Consider the following 20,134-nt stretch of genomic DNA (forward strand, 5'->3'; position numbering starts at 1 on the left):
TTGTACGAGTTGGGTTGAGTTGAATCCCTATCTTTTTTCCACAATCACAACCAGTGCCGTCCTTCAGTTCTTTGGAATAAATCTTAGGACGTAGCTGCTTCTAAACAAAATAATTAGAGTATTTAATAAGATGTCCAACCCTTCTTGAAGAGGGGCTGGAAAAACTCCGTCCACCCCAGAAGATTTGAATGGCTTAAAGGATCTTATTGCCCATTTAATTCTTTCATGAGTGAATATTCTTTTAGACTGCTGACTGGACTTGGCTATTTCCTGACTAGATAATAAGTATCCTCATTTTGAGTCAAGTGACCCCTCGGAAAGTGCGTTTCCAAGAGCAGCTCTTGGGTCTCCTTCCTGTTCTCGGTAAGGTCACCATTGACCTTTACTAAGGACCCCATTGGGTTAGAGTGATCAGATTGGAGAGTTTTTTGAAGCCTGGCAGCCTCTGGTAGGCTGTTTTTATATATATATTTTTTGAACCGTTTTGCTTTGAGCCAAATTATAAGATAGTCGTACATAATGCGTCAAATGCATAGCCTCATCGAATGATCAATTTATATAGCTTTAAACAATATCCCAGCCTCTACATTTATACATACAGTGTTGCCAGAAAGTTTAGGGACCCCACATAAAGTGATATACTACTTGTATCCCTATACTAACAGCAGGTTGGCTAACTCTATATATTTCCCCATTAACGCAGTGAAAACGAAGTATTTTGGTGTGACTTTCATTACTTTATGTATAAAATCTTTCAAAATATGAACTTCTTTGTGATTTTAAAATTTTGGAGGAAACACCTGTTTTTTGAAACATTAAAATTTATAACTTCTAAAATAAATGTCCAATCATCTTAATAATTTTTTTTTTTTCCTTCTGAGGGTAGAGGACACTTTGTCCCCGCACTTAGTCCTAAAAGGACCTTTGCGCCTCCCTTACTTTAATTTGTGCCCTCAAAAACTGAAGCTTTTGCAAAAACCAATCAGATTTAAGGGCTCCTGTTCTCTGATGTCCTTGGGGCTGAGGAGATATGCTCCCAAGTATCTTTTCCTAGTCTCTGCGATGGCAGGACAATCCAACCAAATGTGCTCCACAGAGTCTACATTCGCTGCTCCGACTAAGGCCCACCTTCAAAAGGTGCTTCCTCAGAGGGCCATGTCCTGTCAACATTCCTAATATCAGTCTTATATCCTCCTTATTCTGGTCTAGGAGAGCTATCCACCCTTTTGCATAAGGAGAGATAAACATTTTGGATATTCTTAAATCCGAGGCTCTGCTCCAATTCTTGTATCTTGTCCTCTTTTCCCAATCTTTAACCAGAGCTTTAATGTTAGAGAAGGCTATCCCACAACCTGGCTCAGGCCCCACCAATGTGGATTCTGCTCCCTTTTTGGCGAGGATGTCCGCTTTTCCATTCCCATGAATTCCTTCATGACCCGGCACCCAACCGAGTGTTACTCTGTTATTTGTTGCTAGCTCTGCTAGAGCATTCCTGCATTCCCAGACCGCTTTCGAATCAATCGAACAGGTATCCAGTGCCTTCAGTGCAGCCTGACTATCAGAGAGTATTAGGTATGATAATCCTTTTGTCCTCAACTGTGTGAGTCTTCTGGAACATGAATCTATTGCCATGACTTCCGCCTGAAAAACTGAGGCATATCTTCCTAGGGGCACAGCCATGTCAACTCCAGGTCCATGTATTCCATATCCTGCCCTAGAGTCTAGGAGTGAACCATCGGTGAAAAACTTCAGGACTCCTTTTTTAGGGTAGGCCTCCCTTTTAATCCATTCCTCCCTACTTCCGATAGAGACCGTATATGGTTTTTCAAAGGAGTATTTCTTAACCATAGTATCAGATACTTTGGTTAGCATTTCAGCCTCAGGAAAATTTTCCAATACAGTCGACTCTCGATAATTCGAAATTGGCGGGACATGCAAAAAAATTCGAATTAGTGAGAGTTTTGAATTACCGAGAGTTTTCGATTTATTGAGAGGAAAAGAAAACTATTCGAATTACCAAGAGTTTTTTTTATTAAACACACAATGTCATACGGGCAAACTAACAAAACTTAAAGAACATTAATTTCTAATGATTAATTGAAAAAATCTGTTATCTTTGATTGCTTTTTCTTCTTGATTCGTGCCTCATCGACGACCTTGTTTTAACACAAATAGTGCGTCAAACACTTCCAGCCCAACTTCTGTCTGCAAAGAAAAGAACTGTCACAGCGTATTTCGTAACAAATGCCGAAAATTACGTAATTTGTTGGTTGTATTATAACTTATGACATACAGTATTTACATTGAAGTTTTAAACTAAACAAACAGCTGATTTTTACAGCCCTAAGACCCTAAGGTTAAAAAAAAAGTCTACGCTACTTTCGGACATCAAATTTAGTAAAAAAATTATGGATAAATTGCAGTGTGGAGAATATGGCATTTTTAAATCAGTTTAACAAATTGATAGGCTAACTACAGTAGTTTATTGCGATGCTTTTACCTGGAGAGAAAAATGGCGCAGCTTTTCTAAGGATGTGCTGGCTTCCTTCAGTGTGACAGGCGGGAACTCCTGGTCTTCCTCATCGTTATCAACATCAGGTTGTTCTTCATCTTTAGCGGCCAAGATTTCAGCATCAGTAAGGGTTCCCCATACTGCAACTTCGTCCATCAACTTGCACAAAATCTTCAAATGGAATATCTCCTATTACAGGGTGAGATTCCCAAGGTGTTCGCTGCACAACTTGAAGTTCTTCATCGGGTGTGTTAACACAGAATCCAGACTTACGAAAACAGTTAAATATTGTCGTTTGACTCACACTTTTCCACGCTTTTTCAACAATCAACATAGCTGTGAGAATAGAGATGTTTGGAGTTTCATTACTGTCAATTCCATCCAGTATAATCTTGACTATTTCATGTCTGTAAAATGCTTTGAAGTTTTGAATTATGTCTTGGTCTAGAGGCTGCAACTTGGATGTTGTATTTGGGTGGAAAAAAGTGAAGTTTTCACATTCGAGAGATTTGGAGGGTTGTATGAACTGAACAGTTATCAAGGAATAAGAGGATTTCACGATTTTGTTTTTTCATGTCGCTGTTCAATGAATTTAAACCACTCGTTAAACAACTCCGTTGTCATCCACGCCTTTTTGTTCGAGCGGTAGGTTACGGGAAATGACTGGATACCTTTTAAGACACCTAGGTTTTGCTGCTTTCCCGATGAGGAGGGGCTTTCAATTTTTCGGAACCATCCATGTTAACAGTCAACAGAAGAGTTAAACCTTTCCTTACTATGTTTCCCTCCGTGGCATTTCTCGTCTTTAAATGTAAATGTCTTGTCCGGCATGCATTTAAAGAATAAGCCGGTCTCGTCGGTGTTAAAAATGTTGTGTGGTTTATAACTTTCTGTTAAGCTGGACAACTCTGCACGCCAATCGGAAACACACACTGTCGCTAACGCTAGCGCTTTCCCCCACAAACCTTTTTAAAAAATATAAAAATTGAAATTAGTCAACCAGCCTTCGCTTGCTGCAAAGCTGGGGATGCCAAGCTCTTTAGCATATGCCTTTGCTTTTTCTTTTAACAACAGGAACATTTTTATCTCTACACTGTCTAAGCCATGTGACTAAACACTCTTCTAATCTAGGATATTCACCTTTTGTCGTTCTTTTTTCTTCCTGCTACGGAACTCACTTCAACTATTTTTTGTTTATTTTTTAGAATGGTAGACAAGGTACTCGCAGTTATTTGAAATGTTTTTGCAACTTCCGACTTCGCTTTACCACTTTCTACCGCCGCGATCACTTCTTTCTTTTCCGAAAGAGAAAGACATTTATATTTTTGCTTAGTAGCCATCACGACAAACACTTCTTACACACAACAAACACGACTTCCACAAAACACGGCGCAAACATAACCAACACTGCAAAGAGTATGCTCTGGGACACAGGATGCAAAAGTTTCTTGTTATGACAGGAATAAGTTGAAATGCGTGTTTCCCACCGGCCGACTCTCAATTCGAATTACAAAGAGTTCTGTCGAGTGAACTTCGAATTACTGCGTGTTCTGTATCGGCCTAACCTCAATTCGTTTACGTCATTTCGAATTATAGAGAGTTCCGCCGACAAGACTTCGAATTACTGCGTGTTCAAAATTAGTCTGTCCTCTGCGGTAAGTTCAAAATACCGAGTGAATCAAAATGCATTGAAAAATTTCGAAATAGCGAGAGTTTTTCAAGGGACCGGCCTTTTCGTTTCGAATTACCAAGAGTTTTGAATTATCGAATGTTTGAATTATCGAGAGTCGTCTGTATCTTTCATGTGGCCTTCTAGGGAGGTAGCATTTATTACCTTTGTTCCTAGTAGCTTCATTGCGCTCATCGCAGCTGTTCTCATCACTTCCTGGCCAAGAGGAGTGTAACCCAGAACCGCTTCCGTAGCTAGTGTTGGGCAGGAGCTCATTGCTCCTGTGATGCTTAAGCAAGCTAGCCTTTGAAGACTCTGTAGCCTTTTTGCAGCTGTTGTTTGTTCGACCTTTGGCCACCACACTAGAGCAGCATATGTGAACATTGGTTTTACTATGGTTTCGTAAATCCAATATATCATTTTGGGTTTAAGTCCCCATTTAAATCCAAAGAGTCTCTTACAGGCCCCAAGGGCCATTATTGCTTTGGATGTCTTGTTTCTAATATGGGAGTTCCAAGTGAGCTTCTCATCCAGGATTAAACCCAGATACTTCACTTCCTTTGTGTGGTTAATGCTGATTCCCTCCAGGACCGGTTTTGCTAGTTGGAATTTCCTTTTCCTGGTAAAGGTAATCATATTAGTTTTTGATGGGTTGATCCGCAGACCTTCCCCATGACACCAGTTGCTTATGAAGTTCAGTTCTGTTTGTATTAGGCGTTCCAGCCTGCCTATGTTTTTCCCTTTAATCATAAGCACTAGGTCGTCCGCATAACATAGTAGCCTTATTCCCCTCTTCTCTGCTTTTCTTAGGAGATCATCCACTACCATCGCCCACAGGAGAGGAGATAAGACTCCCCCCTGGGGGCAGCCTCTTTGGGCCGTGATCGCAGCCGATTCGTCCCCGTACTTGGCTTTCACCTGTCTGCTTTTTAGGAGGGCTACTATCCATTTGACTACGTCTGGGGAAACTCCAAAGCGTTCCATCACAGTCTCCATGGATTGATATGCTACTCGGTCGAAAGCTCCTTCAATGTCCATAAAGACGCTGACTAGGGCTTCCTTTTTTTCGAAGGTATTCTCCACCTCTCTCACTAAACTGTGGAGAGCAGTGGTGGTTGATTTTCCTTCTATGTATGCGTGTTGTGTGGGACTAAGTGGGTGTTCCAGTAATATTACGTCCCTTATGTGTCTATTTATTATTTTTTCCATAGTTTTCACCATGAAGGAGGTTAGGCTTATGGGTCTGTACGAACTGGGTTTTGTTGGATCCCTGTCATTTTTTCGCAAGAACACCACTAGTGCTATCCTCCAGTTCTTTGGTATATATCCTAAGGCGAAACTGCTTCTAAATAGAATGCTAAGGGTATTTAATAGAATATCCAGCCCCTCTTGAAGAAGGGCTGGAAAAACTCCATCCGCCCCAGGAGATTTAAATGGCTTGAACGATCTTATCGCCCATTTAATTCTTTCGTGTGTGAATAGTCTGTTAGACAACTGTCTGGCTTTTGCCACCTCCCGACTGGATCCCCCCCCATATAGAGAATAAGTATCCCCATTACGAGTTAGCTGACCCCCCGGGAAGTGTGTCTCCAGAAGTAGTTTCTAAGGTCTCCTTCCTGTTCATTGTTAGGTCTCCATTGTCCTTTACTAGAGTCCCCATAGGATTAGTATGCTCCGTTTGGAGAGTTTTTTGAAGCCTGGATGCCTCTGGAAGACTGTTAATATTTTTACAGAAATTCCTCCAGGTTCTTCTTTTATTCGTTCTAAGTTCTTTTTTATATTCATTTTGGGCCTGTAAATAAGGGAGCCAATCATCTGTCCTTTTTGCCCATTTTAATAATTTCCTCGTTTTGTTTCTTAATGTTTCCAACCTCCCAGTCCACCACGGCACATCCCTCTTCAACCGGTTTTGCCTGGGAGGACAGTTTTTCTCGTAGGCCTTTATTATAGCTTGCTCTACTATTTGTGCAGACCTTTCTAATTCAAATTAATTTTTCTGAAAGGGTCCTATTTCTTCCAAATCTTCTGCTAAGGACTCTCTGTAACCTCTCCAGTTGGTAGATTTAGGAACCCTGTGGGTCACGTATCTTTCCCCTATCTCCTCTATGTCGAACCTAATTGGACAGTGGTCCGATAGTGAGGCCTCCTTGGAGACGTGCCACCTTACAATATTTATGTTTTTGAGTCCTGTAGATAGGGTTATGTCTAGGACTTCTTTCCTATTTCTAGTTATAAAGGTTGGTCTTGACCCTCTATTCTCTAACACTAGGTCATTGCTGAACATAAACTGTAGAAGTTCCTCACCTCTCTTGTTTATGTTTGTGCTTCCCCAATACGTATGGTGAGCATTGCAGTCGCAGCTGAGAATGAGGGCCGAGCCTCTGTCTCTGCAGCTCTGCAATAGTCTTTCTATTTCTTTCGGTGGGCAGCTTGTTGACGGGTTGGGGAAGTAGGCTGAGGCTATAGTAACCTCTCTGTCCCCTTGCAGTGAAGCCTTCACTGTAGCCGCCACCAGATCTCTTGTTATTAGATCTGTAATCGGAAAGGCTGTTATTAGTTTTGAAGTTAGAATACAAGTTCTTGGGTTCTCAATTGTTCGATCATAAATGAGATTACCTACCTGAGTTGTCAGTCCTCTGATGCAACTCTATTGATCCAAGGCTCCTGGATTAGGGCGATATCCAGGCCTGTTGAGATAAACCTTCTTCCCAAGATGTCAGTTGCGCCCTTTGCATGGTGTAGGTTTATCTGTATTAGGCGCATACTTACGCCTTTTTCCCACCTCCCCCAGGTGGTCCATCCCCGTCTCTTCTTTTGGATTACTTGGAGACTTTGTCCCCTTTTCTTCCTCGAGCCGAGACGGATGGTCCTTTGAGAGAAGGTCCCCTCTTCAAGAAGAGAGAACAGGTTGGTCTTTCGTCTTCGACCGCTGCACTGGCTTGTGGAGTAGACCTTTCAGGTAAGGTATGTACAGATTGCTCTGACACCTTCGTGGCCTCCTCCACTTCCATCTCTTCAGCGGTGCTTTTTTCTGTGGTGACCGTCTCAGATTTCTCTGAAGTCCCCTCTTCCCTTGTGGGTTGTTCTGTGTTTCCTTGGTGTTTCTTTTTCAGTCTAAGCTGAACTTTTCCAAACTTGTAGCCGATCCATGGACCTTCCTTCTCAAGCTTGTTCGCTGTAGCGCAGTCGACTGCCAGGGTGAGTAGGACAGACTTCCCCTCGTCGCTTCTCCGCAGAACGTTCCATTCTCCGACAGATAGCTCTTTGTTTTGTCCTTTTAGGAGCTTCATTATCTTGTCGGTAGTATCGTGTGTACTATCAGGAAGATAGACAGTCGCAATTCTCGCACGAGGGATTTCTTCCTCTGGTACAATCCTTAGACTGGCCTCTTCCCAAGGCTTGAGGGAGTCTTGCTTTCCTTTAAGCCATTCAGCTGATTCGGTGTTTTCGCAGGTGAAGATTAGAATCCCTTGTCTCCTGTTGATACCGTAGAATCTTGGAGAGTAGGGACCCTCCTGTTCTTCCACGATAGCTTCCAGGATGAAGCTCTGGATCTTCTCCATCTGTTCCGTTGTGAGTAGGGTCTCAGGAAAATTGAAGTGCAAAACCCCCACCCTTATACCAGCTACCGCTTGTTTGTAGGAAGGTTTCTGGGGTTGTCCAGATTGCTCCTTGTGTTCCCCTTGATTTCCTTCGTTCTTTGTTTTCTTCCTCTGATGGGCCTCCGGAGTGGATCCATCAGAGTGAGGTCTTTTCGGTTTCTTTCCCTCCTTTTGTTTGTTTAATTTTGTATTTCTTTCTTCTGGAATTGGTTTTAAGGCCAATTCCCTGGCTTCTTCTTGGGAGTACCCTTTTTTTCGAAACCAGACCATGCGTTTCCTGGCGGCTCCACATAACTTAGGCAGTACTGGGAGCTGTCTCTCGACTTTTGCTCCCTCTTCCTTCTGGTGATCGCCCTCCAGTATTGCATCTTCTTCATCGGTTTCGACTCTGACCGAGTCGGAGGCTTTTGGACTTCTACTAGGAAGTCCGCCTGTTTTTTGGGTTTGTTCTTAATAATTGGTACGTAGTTTTAACATAAGATATGGAGTAAATAAATGCTATTGTGGCAACTAGAAAAAAATAACTCACAGTTTGGTGATCGCTCAAAGTGCCTTTATTTTTATTTTTTTCGGAAATGAAAAACTGATAACTTTGGTGCGTTGTAGCGCTCGAACTATGAGAGTGGTAGGCAATCCACGCACACCAGCTTGTTCCTCACAAAACAGAGGAAGGGATATTGATGCACACGCACTCCTTTTTATAATTTGCTTTGTTGCCGTCAGCTACAAACATAGCCATTTCTGTGTTTGTAAAAAAAAAATAAAGGAACTTTGAGTGATCACCAAACTGTGAGTTATTTTTTTCTAGTTGCCCCAATAACATTTATTTACTCCATATCTTATGTTAAAACAACGTACCAATTATTAAGATGATTGGATATTTATTTTAGAAGTTATAAATTTTAATGTTTCAAAAAACAGGTGTTTCCTCCAAAATTTGAAAATCACAAAAAAGTTCATATTTTGAAAGATTTTATGCATAAATTAATGAAAGTCACACCAAAATACTTCATTTTCACTGCGTTAATGAGGAAATATATAGAGTTAGCCAATCTGCTGTTAGTATAGGGACACAAGTAGTATATCACTTTATGTGGGGTGTCCCTAAACTTTCTGGCAACACTGTAATTTATTAATTAGGCAGTTAGACTATTTATTCTAACCAGATTGGTTGCAATTAGGGTAGTTTTTTCTTTCATTTTATCATAGAAAACAATAATTTTAATTATTCTTTTACGTTATCGAAAAAAGAATGAAACATTTTAAAGCATGTAGGCCAGCTTGCGTAAAGCGTCCCTGTTGTTAAGAGTTGAAGTTGTGATCTACACAAATGCTGCTAAGTAAAAACTAAAAAACAAAAATTTTACAAAAAGATATCTAATATCTAGATTTTAAATAAAAGTGATTTAGTTTGATTCTATATTTTTCTCCTTAATTTCTTAAAAAATGATGTGTAATAGTAAGTCCTTAGTTTCAGAAATAGTATAGAAAAACAAATATGCAAGCATGCACGAGGTAGCAGAAATGGCTCAGGACTGGGAAAAATGTAATCAGCACTTGGAGGGTTAAAGTACTAGGCTAGACAATAAAAAGAAATTATTATTTCTGTTCACCATACATAAGTAGTACCTTTGATTGCAGTAGTTAGACAGGAGATACATACTGCAATTATACAGACAAGATGTGCTGTGATGTCTGGGGGATTATTTCTGTTAGTTCTTAGGTCCGATGCTATAGCTGCATGACATAACTTTATTGTTAACGTTCGAATATTTACTAACTGAGCTATCTGAGCCTCTCACTCCTCAGGTGGCAGTCCGGCACTCACTTTTTTCCTTACCTCAGTTTATAACATGGGATGAGTTATCTCTTGTGTAACTAGTACAACCAAAGGTAATACATACACAAAACGTTACGTTTTGAAATTTGGGTGATTGTAAAATTTATAGAGACAGTAAACTGCCACCTGGTTCTAAAAGTGTTCAAATGATTAATATGTCTATTTTCATCAATATTTACAAAAGTTTTCTTAGTTGAGTTTTATTGTTTGCAAATTACTTTGTCATGCATGTCAGTCACTATTCTTAGCTCAAAAACCAGGGTTTTGTCTTAATAAAAACATATAGTCTCTTCAACAGCATGTAAAATTTATGTATTTTTGTACTTCATTGTGAAGACTAATATATAAATTATTATCATTTGTTGTCACCAGTTTGTCTTTACTTTATAAATATTTGTAAACAGTAAAGACAAATGTACCTATATTTTTTTACTTTGTACCTGATGATAATATTAGTATAAATAAAATGTAAATAGTAGAAGTAACCGTGTTTCGAACTTGTTATTTATCTATTCCATTTACTTTCCCATACAAGGAAGGCTAGTAAACTATCTCTGTGTTTACCAATAAATGGGGTTACTGCAGAGAGTTCATTCAAAATGGTGTACTAAATAAACCCCAAAGAATTTGTTTAAAGTATTTTCCCTTTTTTACATTCTGTTCATAAACACTCCATATGTAAAAACATTTATAATGTTGTGGATAATTTAAAAAAAAAATTGTGATGATGGAAATGTTAAGGTGGCAAAAACTTGTTTTTTTATGGTTGGTTTTAGCCATTACCATCAGCTAGTAATATATTGGATGAAACATAAATTAACATTTTTTTCAATACTAATGAAATAACTTATGAAATATTGATAAATGGAGTTTAAAATGACACAAGTGATCAACCAAGATTATTATGTAAATGAAATACCAAAATTCTGTATTCAATCAGGCAAGTTAATACTAGATGGTCCTCTCTTAAACATAACCTGACTTTTGTCTTACAGTAACATCAGTATGGTAATAATTATTGCATAAAGAAAAATAATTACCTTTCTAATACAGGTTAATAATTTACACTACCACAAAAGAAAAATCCTTCCCTGACCAGAAAAAACACACTTATATCATAAACATTTAAATGTATAACCTTGCATTCACGTTTTTACACTAGCATATCCATCTGTCAATCCCACACAAGCAGTACCTCAGGACAGACCTGCCTTGGCTTATTGCTTAGAATATTTTATATATCCTTTAGTGCCACCATAATTCAGCAAGACTGTCAATGGAAGTGACCCTCGTGTAACTGCATAGTTCAATTGATGCAAATTACTTATAACAATTATTTGCTGGAGAACTCATAACTTTGTTAAATGTTTATAAGGAAATAAACCATTCTTTTTGTTAGACCATTGTCTTAAAGAAATACTTTGCCATAATCTTAAAGAAAAATGGTTTTTGTATATCGCTTTTTTTAGAACTGATTCTCTATAAATTCAAGAATGAATCTTTTTGGGTAAGTACTATGGGATATGTGGTGGTTTAATTAAACTATTCAATAGAATCTTAACATAGTGAATTCTGTGTAATATAGTGAAACCTATTATTAGCTATTATAATCTTTGTATTTAATCTAAGCCAGTACCACAAAACTGTAGAAGGTGTACAATAACTCGGCACACATGTCTTGGGGGTTTCCTCTGATATGACCAAAGGCTTTCTTAGTCATTAGCTCAAACCAACACTTGTAAATAAATTTCTCCTCTAGTAAGTTGTAATGATTGTTTTTGTTTTTTCTCCCACCTTGTCTCCTTCCGAGCCCTTGTCACCCCCATACCGGGAATGCAGATTGATTCACTTTAATCTTGACATGTGCCCCTCACAACATTGTTTATTACATAATGTAGTATCAATGGGAATCCTTGTCCTAGTTTCCTCTCTCACTCTCTCTTCCTTAAAAACAAAAATCACGGACTGAGTCCATCTAATCTACCATAAGTCTTTAACAAACGTAAAAAGTGCATATATTTTGGACAACACCCTGGCTCTTCCTCACCTATTTAATTCAAACCACTCCAATTCCTGCCACATTCCAAGTCTGTTTATCTTGCTGTAACTCGGTTATACCTTTGGCTACTTTGAAGAGACCATTGTACCACCAAGTAGTTTGCTGATTTCTCACAAATTTTATATATTCCTTTGAGAGTAAAACGTTCATTTATGTTTTTTTTTTAGTATGGTAACAGCAAAATATATAAATACATAGTCAAAAGACTAAGCCCTTCTTACACATCTCAAGCTACTTACCAAATTAGATTGGCCAACGGTCTAAGTCCATTTTTAATTTCCTATTCAACCTACATCACCAACTCACACAATTACCCTCGTCTGCACATCATCTTCCTCCTCACTCTGTCTCATGGTCTTTGCCAATCTTCTGAAGCATTCAATCACCTCTATGGAGACTACCATACTCATCTCCACTCATGGCAGACACTTCCACTTCAACATTTGCTTTACCCTGCCTTGTATAACTCATACTCTTCACACTCCATTAACATACGAGGGGGTTCCCAAAAAAAAAACCGGAATTATTTTATAAAAATTATATATTATCAAATTTTTTACAATACGACCTTATCTCCTTCAAAATAATCTCCATTACAACTAATACACTTGTCCCAACGGTATTTCCATTGATCAAAACATTTTTTGTAGTCATCTTTAGAAATGGCTGCAAGCTCGAGCTTCGTTTTTTTCCCTCTTCCCTTTTAACCTCTTCAACGCTGTCAAATCGTTCACCTTTCAAGCCTCTTTTCATGTGTGGAAATAAAAAAAAGTCGCATGGAGCGAGGTCAGGCGAGTAAGGTGCGTGGGGCAGCGGAACCATGCCGTTTTTGGCTAAAAACTGCCTAACTGAGATGGCTGTGTGTGCCGGTGCGTTGTCGTGGTGGAAGAACCAGTCTCCAGTCTGCCACAAATCGGGTCTTTTCTGGCGAACACTGTTACGCAATCTTCTTAAAATCTCCAAATAAAATGTTTGGTTGACAGTCTGACCTGGAGGAACAAACTCAGAATGAACAATGCCTTTAGCATCAAAAAAGCAAATCAACATGGTTTTGATGTTTGATTTGACTTGCCGACATTTTTTTGGACAAGGTGAAGATGGCGACTTCCATTAGCTTGACTGTTGCTTCGTTTCTGCGTCATAACCATAGCACCATGACTCATCACCAGTAATTACCTTTTCCAGAAAATCTGGATCATTTTCGAGATGTTCTTTCAGAAGGCGGCAAGTTTCAACTCGATGTGCCTTTTGATGGTCAGTCAGAAGTCGAGGAACAAATTTGGCAGCAACCCTTTTCAGTCCTAAATCTTCTGTTAAAATTCGCTGAACCGAGCTCCAAGTTAACCCACTACTCTCTGATAGTTCCTCAATTGTCTGTCGACGGTCGGTGAGCACAAGTTCACGAATTTTCTCAACATTTTCGTCCGTTCGAGAGGTTGATGGACGTCCAGAACGAGGTTTGTCTTCAATCGACATGTCGCCATTTTTAAATTGAGCGAACCACTCGTAGACCTGAGTTTTCCCCATAGCATCATCTTTGTAAGCTGTATTCAACATTAAAATAGTTTCTGCAGCATTTTTACCAAGTAAAAAACAAAATTTCACAGCTGCACGTTGTTCACTTAAACTTGCCATGACAAAAAAACGAAACAAGAACAAAACAGGGTTAGCGAAAACAGTCACTACGAACAAACAGAAGAACAGAATGCACTAGGACAACGGAACTGGGGTCACTGAGCTCGCAATGGGTTGCGCGACACACGCCTAGCGGCAGGAATGTGTACTACACGCTGCCGGCTGCCAGCAATACAATTCCGGTTACTTTTGGGTACCCCCTCGTATGCCTAGAAATTTCGTCTTCTTTCCATCACATACAAAAAAGGTATGTTCAAAAAGTAACAGGAATTTTCAGTAAAACAAAATATTTATTTATTTGTTTACATTAATGTTCTTACCTTCAAAATGGTCCCTAATAGATATTATGCACTTGTGCCAGCGCTTCTTTCAATCCTCATAACACTTCTCAAACTTGATCCTTGGGATAGCCTTTAGTTCTTTCAACAATGCACTTTTCATGTCATCTGTGCTTGTAAAATGAGGCCCTTTTAGGTTCTCTTTATTTTTGGAAATAAAAAAAGTCACATGGAGCCATGTCTGGAGAATGAGGCATCGTTACAGTTTTTGGCCAAAAATTCACGAACAAGCAATGAAGTGTAAGCAGACACATTGTCATGGTGCAAAAGCCATGAATTGTTTTGCCTTAAATCCGGGTGATTTTTCGGATTTTTATAACAAATGAAAATCGCTGAGTTCATAAACATGTCTAACCTTAGCAGCTGCCATTGAAAAAGTAAACAAAAAACAGCTGGAAATTGTATTATAATTCAGGAGCATGAGTACATAATAAACAATCTAAAATCGCATGAGTACATAATAAAAAATCTTGACAATCGGACTGTCCAAACCCGCAAATCCCGTTGCTTTTAGAACATACCTATGTATGATCTCATCCCTCAAACAGTGTTACTACTTTTCAGTCAAAATTCCCATGTGTCAGGTATATCATCACATTGTGATTTCATAAAATCCTTGACCCTTGTAGTAATGTGGGCATCAGACTTGGGTAAAACAGGGAATCCTCTGCAACAGTTCTAATAGTTTCAGTTACAGCCAGACAACAGCTGCAAAGAACCGTTATGATGCAATTGCTCAATATAGCGATGGATTGCTACTTTGTGGAAGAAGTTCTCTGAAGTGGAAAGTTACATAGTCTCTCAACATTCTACGTGCTGTGTAGTATTCAACGATTCTAAAAGCCAGTTACAGTAGTGGGTAAATAAGTTGCTAGTACAATAATTAAAACAAAGTACTAAAAAATTGGCAAATAATAGGTTTGTTTGATATTTTAACCTATTATCATAACATTTTGTTTTATTTTAGACTGAGTTGGTTTAATAATAACTTATTGCTGTTAATAATATTAGTTTTTTAAGTACTTCATGTTATATGTAAAGATACTTAATGTAAAAAAAGAATATATGTAGACAAAACTCAAATGATTTATAATGAGTATTAAGTAATTAGTTGTAATTATTTGGCATGTTTTAGGTAACACACTCACAGAATAAATAATCTTAACTAATGTAACTGCAAGTCCAATCTTTTGGCTTGTTGGGTAACGTAGTGAATCAATCTTTAATAATAACAACAATTTATTTTTACTGCAGGTAACATTATTGACGATGATCTTGAGTCTAATTTCAGTTTCAACAACAGCACAACGGCAGATGTATACATCAACAGTACCACCATCAAGCTTGCAACTGCAACTAACAATATCAGACAATGGTCGCTAGCTGAAATCGTTGTCTCAGGGCAACCATTCCAAACCAGCTGTTATGTGTCATGTGGCACTTAATTTTGAACAGCCTCACTCTCAGGAATAAATAATGTGAAGTGTGTTTTAAGATATCTTTATGTTTATAAGAGTTATGACCTATCAAAGTTTAACAGACATGGATAAAATTAACTGCAAACGTCTAAGTACACTCCAACAAAAGCTGAATGGTGTGAGAAATCAGACACCATTATGATTCCTCTTGCTGTTTGACTTTAATAGAGTTGTATTCAACTTATGCCTTACTCTACTGGTTGACTTAACAGGACACAACTCCAGCATAAAGAGAGCTATCTTAAAACAAATTTCACATTTGTATACCTGAGAATGAGACAGTTTAAGATGTTGTGCCACACAACCCTCTTCTCATATGAAACATTCTTACCAAATCCAAGATGTTGGATTTTAAGATGACCGTTGCCGTCTTGTCCCCACAGCTCTTAAATGACTCGTCCCCACATACAGACACACCATACCAGATGTTATTAAGATTCCTTGCACCGGTTGACTTTTATAGGGGTAAATCCAGACTTGTCTCACCCTCTATATATGAGAATACAACCCCTGCTTGATATTCTTTCCTTAACACAATCTTGGAGTACAACATTTCAAAAGTCTCCAATTAAGCTATGTTAATTTCACATAATGACACGATAAAATAATGATTTCATGATAAAATGTACAATCCATGAGCTTCTCACAATAGCGACTGTATTTAGTAGCTTATTATAAGTATTTTCATTCATTCTCAGATATTTTTTGGTATCACAGGCTTCAATGAGATGAATTTCATAAAACAAACTCATTTGAGATTATACTCTCCTATTTTGAATCCAGTCTTTAACCTCATGCTTTTGTGTTATTTTTTAACAACAACCTAAAATTAAATAGCATTTTTAGGTGAACGATATTCACAATTGATCCAACAGGTTGATGAAAACACTGATTATGTACATGGTGCAATGATCACCTAGGGTTTAATGGATATCACTCTTCCAGGAGTGATTTGGGTACCCACCTGTTTTTAATATGTACTGTTTTTTGGTAGGTACTTCACTTGATCCTGAAATCTTTTCAACATTCAAATTGTTCAGGTGCAACCCATTTTTTGCGTTTCTTATTTATCTCTCCATTTTTTATTTATTCTGTTACTTTGTTGAAAGCCATTAGTGTTGTTAGATACATTATGGAATATTCATTTACACTCTTACAGTTTATTTTGTTATTTATTCGGAGTCTATTTAGCTGTTTTAAAATATACATATTATATATATATATATATATATATATATATATATATATATATATTCAATTGTAGTTGTTAATCATTCCGAGTTAATTTACATGTTAGAATATATCATTCATATATTTATAATTTGTTGAAGCACTTGACATTTATTAACTCATAGTTATGCTGTATAATTATATATGAATGAATGATTATTAGTGCACTAATAATATGCATAGAGTAGTTATAACAACTTGAATATTTATTATCAGAACATAAGAGGCCTCAGATAAAAAAATTATTTATTTTCAAACAACATTATGGTTAGTAACCACGATATCCTAGCTTTAACAGAAACTAATTTACAATCTGATGTTCATACCAGTGAATTGTTCCCAGATACATATAATGTGTTTAGAAAGGACAGAGATTTGGGTGAAGATAGGTTATCTAGTGGAGGAGGTATTTTATTAGCTGTAAATTCCAATATTGTGAACAACAGAATTCATAACCTGAAGTGTAACATACCGGAGTGTCTATCTATATGGTTAAAACTATCTAGCATTATAGGTAATCGTTATATTTATGAGCTATTTATATTCGGTTTATAGCTTCTTTAACTACATATCAAGCTTTTTTTTAAAGTTTACAAATTATCATTTTATTAATAATAAGTTCTTATGTTTTAACTGTAGCAGATATCCATTTACAAATATTTGGAAAGAATTATAATTTATTACAAGGAGACATCTTGTGCAAAGAATTAAATGTGTTTTTAAATACTCAGAACTTAAATTTAAAGAATGGAGTTTTAAGTTTTCACAATAAAACTTTAGATTTGATCATTTCAAATATAATAATACTGAAGTGACTCTATGTTTAGATCCGCTTGTGGCTGAAGATCCTTATCATCAGGTGATAGAGGTGAGGTCTATTATCGCTATTTAACAATTGTGCAGGTCAAGGTCTCCTGACCAAGGGTTATTGTTATCACAAGGTAGACTTCCTTTAGTTATATCGTAGTTTAGCAGAAATTGATTGGTCTCAACTCTATAGTAAATATAATGTAAACACTACATTAGAATATTTTTATGATAAAGTGTATGGAGTTATTAATGAAATTTGCCCCCGTAAAATGTCTAAATTGTTGAAATTCTTTTTCTGGTTTCCTAAAAACATTATTTCAAATTTAAAACTAAAAGACAAATTAAAAAAAAAATAAAAAAAATTTTGTGATCAACAGTACTATATTACAATTAAGAATTTAAGGTCAATAATTAATAAAGACAAAAGTTGCTTATGATAACTTTGTTCATGAAGCTGAAAATAACATTGATGGAGATAATAAACAGTTGTGGAAATTTATAAAGAGTAAAAAGTCTGTAAATAAAACTTCAATAATTGTAATGGAACAATGGAATACTGTCTGTGGCTGATAGTACTCATAATTTCAAACAAAAAATGTTATATAAATATAGGTTGATAAATGTCTCCTTTAACTGATCTCTAAATCTACTTTAGATAAAAAAATCCAAATTTGGCACATAGGTTTGAATAGATAGGAGGAATATTTACAAAAATAATTTTATTATTTTCTTTAATATTAAAAAAATGGTGTCTGTTGAAAATGTTTATTAATATTAGCTGTTTTACATACGTTACACAAATTTAACAAGATATTAATTACTTTGCAATTTTTATAAAAACTCCAATGGTACTTTTTTGAACCAAATCTTTTAATTTATAAGAGAGCATGACCACTTTAAAGATATGCTTTCACAAGCCAGGGTGCCAAACATGTCACAGTTGAAGGGCATCAGTTGTTTGTTCAGCATACAGCCCATGCCTATCAAAAGATAAAATGTTTGCTTCTCCCGGCTTGTGCAAGCATACCTTTAAAGTGGTCATGTTCCTTTATGGATTTTGTTTAAACCAGTACCATTGGAATTGTAATGAAATAGTTCAAATAGTTGATGTCTTGTAAATGTTATATAACTATACTGGTTTTTTATTATTTGACTTTAAAAAGTTTCAACAGACACTATTTCGTTACTATCCAAAGAAAATAACACAATTATTTTTACCTATTTTCCTTTTATCTATTCAAACCTATGTTCCAAATTAGGTTTCTTTAGCTTAACTAGTATTAGAGATATTACATTTATATAAAATACAAAATGGCGGCTAAACAAAACATTTCTTGACCTATATTTATATGACATTTATTATATATATATATACACACACACACACACACACACACACATATATATATAGTGGAACCTAGATATATCGAATTCCTCGATAAATCGAGGTTTAGTCATTCCCCTTGAATGTACTGTTTCAATGCTAATTTAACCTGTATATATCAAAGGCTTAACAAAAATAACCTAAATATATCAAATTTTCACTCTTAATTTACCTCTATATATTGAAGTTTCAGTATATCAGCGCAACACACCAAAGTACAAGACCATATTTTTCATGTCTAGACTTGAAACCCCCACCACCGAGATTCCTTAGTTTTTGCCAGTGGTAAATCACCACTCTTCCCTAAGTTTGAATTTGAAGTTACTGTGATTCGAGCGAATTTAAGAACACTCAGTGAACTGTGCACGTTAGATTTTTAGTTGCGACAGTATTTCGTGTAAAAGTGTGATGGCCAAATGAAAACTGTGTCTTATCAAGATAAAGACCTATAGAGAACTGTGGACACTGGGAATAATAAAACAGTGACGTTGAAAAAGAGTTTGGTATACCAGAGACGGTATACACATTTTCCGATGAAGTATTCATAATCAAGCTGACATTATTACTATAGTTGTTGTGGACCTCTATAAATCGAAATCTGCCAATTCAACCTTCATATAATGAGTAACAGAATGATCATTTTAAACCTCTATACAGGGTGGAAAAAAAAGTATGGAAACGCTTTCACTAATTTTGTATGGCTTCACTTATACAAATTAAATTTTGTACATCACCACTTGTATTAAGAACCTAGTTTTTGAGACCAGTGGGGACATTTTATCTTTTCAGGGGGGACGGCCCGTGAGGAGTCGGACGAAAATCTTAAATGTAAGCATAGGCCGAGTTTGGTATCAAATTAAAGGTCTAGTAAAGAGAAAACTCATTACCGCAAACCGCACTTAAAAAGGTTGACCCTATACAGAGTACGGGCCGTATGAATTTCATGAGCAAGAAGTTTAGTAATTTTGTCTTGTGATGTAACTAATTTACTTTCAGTAGTATGTTTTATGTCGGTTATGTAAATTTGAAAAACAATTTCCAAAAAAAAATTATTTTTTTTACCTCTACATTTGTTGGATAACAGTAAATAGGGGTTTTCCTGTCTTGTCTTCAAGAAACTGAGAGTATTCAATAATACCACCGTAACTCCTTATCAACATGAGGTCAAGGTCCAGTCCCTCCAGCCCTTTTATCTCAGGCAAACATAAACTGGTTTAGGCAATACAAACAGTACTGTCACAGCAAAACTCCACAGTTTTGTATTTTTAATATCAGCTTGGTTTTTAGTCTACGTTATAATTTCGTTCACGTAAGATAAAGTTGAAAGTCTTCACTAGAAGGTACTGCGATAGTTATACATTTTTTTACTTAAGTGTTTACATTTTATTCTACTAGTTTTAAAAGCAATGTCACTTAGTGAGTTTGAGAGAATCACGCTGCTTATGATGCGTGGGTATGGATATCTAGTTCGTCCCTATGAAGAAACAGCGCAATTTGTTTAATGACACTTTTCTTGATAGACCCCCCAATTAGTAAGTCAACAGTGTTTAAGACAGTAAAAAGATTTGAAGAAACTA

The 20,134-nt window shown here is 36.8% G+C and overlaps 1 protein-coding gene across 1 annotated transcript; it reads right to left on the minus strand.

Moving 5' to 3' along the window:
• Nucleotides 1–3,507: 3,507 nt before the first annotated feature.
• LOC124369482 lies at nucleotides 3,508–12,086 on the minus strand. Its single transcript, XM_046827495.1, has 3 exons — nucleotides 11,989–12,086; nucleotides 7,187–8,198; nucleotides 3,508–3,573 (listed from the first exon to the last, which is right to left on the minus strand). Exons 1-3 carry the CDS (start codon nucleotides 12,084–12,086, stop codon nucleotides 3,508–3,510), a joined length of 1,176 nt encoding a protein of 391 aa, XP_046683451.1.
• Nucleotides 12,087–20,134: the final 8,048 nt, after the last annotated feature.

This window comes from Homalodisca vitripennis, chromosome X (assembly GCF_021130785.1).
Source record: "Homalodisca vitripennis isolate AUS2020 chromosome X, UT_GWSS_2.1, whole genome shotgun sequence".
Classification (NCBI taxonomy): domain Eukaryota; kingdom Metazoa; phylum Arthropoda; class Insecta; order Hemiptera; family Cicadellidae; genus Homalodisca; species Homalodisca vitripennis.